Source organism: Ricinus communis, chromosome 9 (assembly GCF_019578655.1).
Source record: "Ricinus communis isolate WT05 ecotype wild-type chromosome 9, ASM1957865v1, whole genome shotgun sequence".
NCBI classification, from domain to species: domain Eukaryota; kingdom Viridiplantae; phylum Streptophyta; class Magnoliopsida; order Malpighiales; family Euphorbiaceae; genus Ricinus; species Ricinus communis.
In genome coordinates this window covers 2,853,624-2,860,528 of record NC_063264.1, presented here as the reverse complement: position 1 = coordinate 2,860,528, position 6,905 = coordinate 2,853,624, and the positions used below count along the sequence as shown (strand labels likewise).

Sequence of the window (6,905 nt, the reverse complement as noted above, 5' to 3'; positions counted from 1 at the left end):
ATTTTTTGGGTGTTGAAGTTGCCAGAAATGGTGAAGGAATTTTTCTATGCCAACGAAAATATGTATTGGACATAATTAATGAAACCGGCTTGTTGGGAGCACGACTATCGAGTTTTCCCATGGAGCAGAATCATCATCTTGCACTTGCTAAAGGAGAGTTAATGGCAGATCTTGAACAATATCGGAGACTGGTGGGCCATTTCATTTATTTGAGTTTGACACGTCCTGAGTTGTCATATGCTGTTCACATTCTAGCACAGTTTATGCAACGTCCCCAGAAGGAACATTGGGAAGCAGCTTTGCATGTTGTACGCTACTTGAAAGGCAGCCCTAGGCAAGGAATTCTTCTCCAAGCTAACTCTTTACAGCTGAATGCTTATTGTGATTCCGATTGGGATGGTTGTCCACTAACTCGACGATCACTCACAGGGTATTTTATATTTCTCGGTGGATCACCCATTTCTTGGAAGACAAAGAAACAACACACAGTATCTCGTTCTTCGGCAGAGCCAGAATATCGATCTATGGCTGCCACAGTTTGTGAACTCAAATGGCTTAAGGACTATTGTTGTCCTTGGGAGTACATCATTCTAGCTCGGCAAAAGTTTTTTGTGACAGTCAAGCAGCCATGCATATAGCTGCCAATCCTATCTTCCACGAACGCACAAAACATATAGAAGTTGACTGTCATTTCATGCGTGATGAGATACAGCAGGGCGTCATTGATACAGTGTATGTTCGCAGTGGCGAGCAATTGGCAGACATTTTAACCAAGGCTTTGGGACGCGATCAGTTTGCCTTTCTACTTAGCAAGTTGGGTGTTCGTAATCCTCATGCACCAACTTGAGGAAGGGTATTCGATATATAGTATAATTTAAGATATAGTATATCTTTGCTTAATTGAATTGGTTATTGGTTATTGAGTTTGACTTGGTTTAGAATTAGCTAGATGTATATTGATTAGTTTGTTGTATGAAATAGATCTTCAACTGTATTTGTATATCTGAATTTGTATATATAGTCCTAACGGATGATCAATGAAAAGGTGAATCGGTCATAAGTTTTAGTCCAAACTTATCACTCCTACTTCACTGGTCAAGTTCTGCATCATAATGGTACTTGTGCTTCCCTTTCTCCAATTAACTAGCTAGTAAGTTTTGCTAATTTGTAAACATCTGATCCTTGTTTAAATTGCAGGTGGTGTGATTGTCAATGCTTGATCCTGCATGCAGCTTGCAGTAGCTTGTAATGTTCCTTCTGGTTTTCGTTCCACAACATACAGCGTGTACCAAATCTACATAAGGGTGGACTGAGATTAGCACATGAAAAAGGAGAGGATCATGCAAGTAATTGATGGATTTTGAAATAATCTGCGTAAAATTATATACATAATCTTGTGTTTATACTTCCATCAAATAAATAATTGTGCTTGTAGCTATGTCGGCTTTTCTGTTCCATGGCCTGTTAAAAAGGGAAAGAGTCGATCCTATGAAGATGAGAGGCATGTGGAAACAGAGCTATCATGTTATCTTTTTCTTTCTAAGATTCTATTGAGACCCGGTTGCTCTTTTCTTTCCCTTTTTCCCCTGAGAAAGCGAGAAAAGTTAAAAAAAGGGAAGCCGAAAGATAGTAGAGTTGTTTAATCCCTAGGAGGCCCATGTTGTTTATTACTTATTAGTTTCAAAAATGGTACTAAATTGAGATTAATAAAATTTTTAAGCTTTTATCCCTGTAAGGACTAAAATGTTCTATCTTGTAATAATTCACAGTATTTAATACTGCATTTACTTGAATTTCTCAACAAATTTGTAATTGAATTATACTTTAAATAAATTTCCTTTTTATAAATAAATATAATAATGTGATCTATTTTATATTTGATATGCCACATACTAATTTTAGAACTCATTTTAAACAAATTAAATATGAAATCAAATATAGTTTACGTAAGTAAAATAAAATAATAAATTTCCAGAAACATTCTGTGTTTAATTAGTTATAATTCATTTCACAAAAGTTTTAATCATTTTACAACCAAACAGATACATCAACTTTAAATTTTCAACTCAATTTGAAAATAAATTTCATAACGTTTATTTCGACCAAACACAAAATTTGCTAATAAATTCTTTAAATGAATTTAATAGAATTTATACATATTCAAACACAATAGATTTATTAATGAATTTTATAAAATTCGCAAATAGACCAATATAATATCACGATAAAACATAATGGAACAAATTATTATATTTCAAGAATTATGCTCCGATTTTATTGTTATGAGAAAATGAATAAAGAAAAGCATATTTTGGACCGAACTCATGGAAATTTATGTAATCAACGCAATAACATGGCATAATATAAATGGGAGATGCATCTACGCTCTCAAATCGAGCAGAATTGTGCAACCTTAGTAATTGGATTACAAGCAACCCGAAAAAGCAGAAGTAAGAGTGCTAGAATTATCTTCAAAGTTCAGCCTAATGAAAGACAACACACTTTGTTCGCTGAACAGTCATAAATAGGCCAATGCAGGACGCAAACCAACAAGCAGATTGGTTTCTTCAGAGCACGTCACTTGCATTATTTGCCCTCTTCTTATATAAACAAATTAAAATGCAGTTAGGCAGCCAGGTTTAACCTCTCCGTCATCAATGATCTCTCTGCAATAAGAGCAAAACGTAAGAAAAGAAGGTTTTTCTAATTAAAAGAAAAGGAGATACAAGCAGCTTTTCAGTTCAAAGATAAGCTATATAACCCAAAGAGATCAAGTTTAGTAGCCATGTTGTCTTGTTGTAGCATGCATTTATGCTGAATAATTCAGTGATGTGTGAAAGCAACAATAGTTGCTTATGCTTTTAGATGCCAGTGAATATTGACAATAGCAATTATGGCTTTATGTTTCTCCACCTGTTCATGGTGAACTTCCACTCGGCCTTGGACATTGTAGGAGACATGCAAAGGCACATCCATACTTGCAGCACAAGGGACTTCCTCACTTTTCTTGTTGAGTGCCTGTAGAATGGTATTCTCTTGCATGCCTTTTCCCTTCAAGGAGAGCTCTGAAGTTCCTTCCCTACAACCAGAAACAGGACTGGAGGCTCCTGTTCGTTTTGGGGTAAGATCAAGCCGCTCAAACATTCGCGCAACACCAGCAATTCCTGCACTCATTTCCCGTTGCACTCCTCTGCTGAGCTCCTTAACTGAATTATTGCGTGCAAGCAGTTTCTCCTTTATACCTTGCGTACTTTTAGAGATGGATTCCTTGTATCTATTGCATCACAGCCACAAACTTCAGCATCAGTTGATTAGAAGGAAAATACAAAAAATCAGTCTTCAAGGGAACAAATTATGTGCATCTACCTAGATGAAGCAGCAACCCATTTAGATTTCATAGACTCCGAGAAAGATAACCCTTCAGATGATGTTTGGGGAGCAACAGTTGATGGCGGTCTAAGAAAAACTCTGGATAAAGAATCATCAAGAAATAAGATGGAAAACTATAAATAAAGCAAGAGATAAGTAGATAACACATGCAAGAGGTGGCCACTGAAGAAGACTTTTGTGTGAAACTGCTTATCAAATGCAATTAGCAAAAGAAGAAAAACAAGCACTTATCCATGGTACACTAAGAAGATAAAAGAAGATTCAAAAATATGTTTAGGCACTCAATTCATAACTTCATTGATTCCAGTTATTTTATATTCAAGAATGCCAATCCACCTGCACTTGTGAGCCTAATATAAATCCTAAGAGCAAAAGATGCATGGACTAACCCTAGTAGGCCAAGAAAAAATCTATTTGACAGATAAGTAATAACATTTGTTATTATGACTTACAGTTTTAGGCTTATACCTGGGTTTAGAAGAAACATCTTTGCTGACAGCAGTGTCCACAGATGGCAGAGATTGTGATTCCAAAAGAGAAGTTGCTGAATTTCCCCGTGATGACCCATAATATACATCTTGGCCTTCTACTGCAGAGGTGTGTGTTTGCTGAGCACTAGGTTCATTGGTAGGAGAAGGAAAGATGAGAGCCCGAGAGGGACCCTGTCCAGAAGATCTCTGCCTCTCCCTTCTGCAAATATAACGGGCCCTGCTAGCAACAGCAGCTAGATGTTGCATAATACGCTCATCAAAATCAGAATCATCCGAGTAGGAATCCTGAAAAGTTCCATGTCACATCCAGTAAACAACAAAGAATAACTTTAAAACCCAAAAACGCATCAAACCAAGTTCTCAAAAGGATTTCAAAGAAGATCAACAAAACCTGTTCTACATCAATATCCTCATGAAAACGAGTCGGGTTTGAGAATGCAGCAGAAGGTGTGTTCCTTGACCTTAAACGCCTCTCAGTCTCAACAGCAGCTAAAAGTTCTTGGCTATGAAGTAGAAGTAAAAATGAAGGGTTACAAAATAAAAGCATTAGCCGATTAGTTTTCTTTTATCAGCATAAAACTGAACAACGTCTCCATGCCTTCGGAAGTTTAAGAATGCACATAAGAGACAGCATGTAAGATACTTACCAAGCGGGTTCCTGTAAGACAAGTAGCTGCCAACAGATTGGGCACTCTTTGCTTCTCTGTGACCTAAACAAGATAGAGATCATTTGAAAAAGAGTGTGTGTCAAAAATTTCCGCAATAAGTAAATGCTCCTAGGATGGGGTACAAGTATAGTTTCTAATCTACTAAATCAATATATTTTCCAGTGAGGCCTACCATTCTAAAATACATTGAAGATGGTATTCATGTTTGCAGCTGGTGACCTGAAACAAGAAACAAAGTTAAAAAGAAGGTTAACATCCATAACTGCAATCACTTGGTGAGTGTTCGGAAAGCCCAAAGTTGCTAAAACTTCAATGATTTCAAACTTTTTTGTACAAAAAGTGAAGAAAAGAAATCACGACAGTGAATGCTTGCTTATGAATTATTCCAAACAAGGCCTCACATATAACATCCGCAGGGAAAGAAAATATAAAACAATAAAAAAGACGGATCATACTAAAAATTGAACATCCTAAAATGTTCAAGTCAAATATAATTGCATATACAATGATAAAATACGCTAATAATAAATTGCTAAATTCACCAATTGCTCCAGACTTCGCAACCGTATAACTGATCAATTAACAGTTCACGTTGATGATTGCTCAAAACAATATAAAAGATTTTTTTAATTCAATTTAACAAAAAACTGGAAAAAGAAAATTAAGAAAAAAATCTCAGAAAAAAATGATGAACAAGAGTGACAGTCGTACAGTAGAAGGATTTTGAGAAGTGAAAGGCTCGAGGCATATACTGCAACAGTCCTCAAAAGAGTCGACGAGAATGGCTCCTGAAGAACCACCAGCACCATCAGCATCAGCAACAACAACGGCAGAAGCTGAAGCCGAAAAGAACGGAGGATCAGATAACAATAAAGAAGAGGGAGAAGAAGAAGAAGAGGAGAAGGTGGCCGACATCTGAGCTGATGATGGATAGTAAAGAAAAATGGAACTTGGAAGAGAGAATTTAGTAGTAGAAGAAGAAGAAAGGAACCCTAATTGCAATCCAAAAGGTCAAAGAAAATAATTAAAAAGGGAGAAACCCAAGGGGCGGGATAATCCGATTCAGACGGTTTGTTTTGTTTGATGGAATCAATCAAATCTTTCCCATTCTTTTCTTTTGACTCCTCCCTTTCTTTCTTTAATTTCTCAATCCATGCCCACCGGCTTCCTTGAAATTACTGTTTTACTCCCTAGTTTTATTGTCGTCTTATATGATCTCCCACAGTTTCCCTTGTCGTTTTTCATTTAATTAAAAAGAAATTAGAAGATTTAATCCTCATGTATAATGCATTAACTTGGAAGATGGGGATTTAGTCCAATACATGTATCTATTTAAGGTAGGTTTTTTCATTGTCAAGATAAGGATTGTGCATTGGATTCCTTAATTTTATAATATTTGGTGAATATATTTTATGTAATTGGATTGTGTTGTTTACTTATGTTAGATTGAATTGGATTGTGTTTGGTCCAAATATTCCACTTTGTTTTGGGTAAGAAATAGTCCCTAATTACCTAACATATTTTGCTACAAATGAATCATATAAGATTAATTAGTTAAAAGGAATACTTTTTTTGAGAATAATGTCAAAGGAATGCTTGATTGTGTTACCCAACACTTAGTTTTTCTCTTAACCAAGAAACTAAACAATTATCAATTATATTATTCTAAAGCATGATGGAAGTTTGAAAATACTTCCAAGTTGGGAAACCAACTCACCTAACACCTATAACCTTTTTTATAATTCTTAAGCTCCGTTTCTTTTTTACATATTATTTTTCTCACAAAATTGTATATTTTAAGAATATTTGGAAAATGATTCATTTTATATTATTTACTTTTATATATATAATACATAAATTACATATAACTATATTTTGAGGTATGAAGTATTTAGAAAAAATCAAAAATCAAGATTTTATTATTTTATTTTTATCTGAATCAAATATAAAATCAATAAAAATATGTTTAATATTACTAAAATATTGATAGAAGGGGAAACAAACGATGATCATTAATGATTAATATTTATATAGATATTTTTATAAGTTTATATGAATTAAAATATAAAATTATTTTAACGGAAGGAAAAATTTTTATTTTTATAAATATCTATAAAATATATTTATTTTATATAAAAATTATTTTTATTTAAGTAATATTTTAAACATAAAAGTAGATTTGAAGTAAATAAAAATGAATAACTTTCTATACAAAGAAAAATATAAAAAAATATATGTTAAAATTATTTTTTATTTTTATTTAGAAAAATACTATAAATAAATATAAATCCTATTTTTTATTTTTATTTAAAAAACTAGCATAAAAAATTATGAGTAAATAAGCCGTGCTTGCTAC

General features: G+C 33.9%; 1 protein-coding gene across 1 annotated transcript; it reads right to left on the bottom strand.

The window, feature by feature from the left end:
* Window positions 1-2,331: 2,331 nt before the first annotated feature.
* On the bottom strand, window positions 2,332-5,660 carry LOC8271601 (E3 ubiquitin-protein ligase RHF1A). The gene is made up of 8 exons (XM_015718057.3): window positions 5,261-5,660; window positions 4,722-4,768; window positions 4,529-4,591; window positions 4,273-4,384; window positions 3,859-4,166; window positions 3,367-3,468; window positions 2,914-3,274; window positions 2,332-2,666 (listed from the first exon to the last, which is right to left on the bottom strand). The coding sequence occupies exons 1-8, from the start codon at window positions 5,462-5,464 to the stop codon at window positions 2,655-2,657; spliced, it is 1,209 nt and encodes a 402-aa protein (XP_015573543.1). The 5' UTR covers window positions 5,465-5,660; the 3' UTR covers window positions 2,332-2,654.
* Window positions 5,661-6,905: the final 1,245 nt, after the last annotated feature.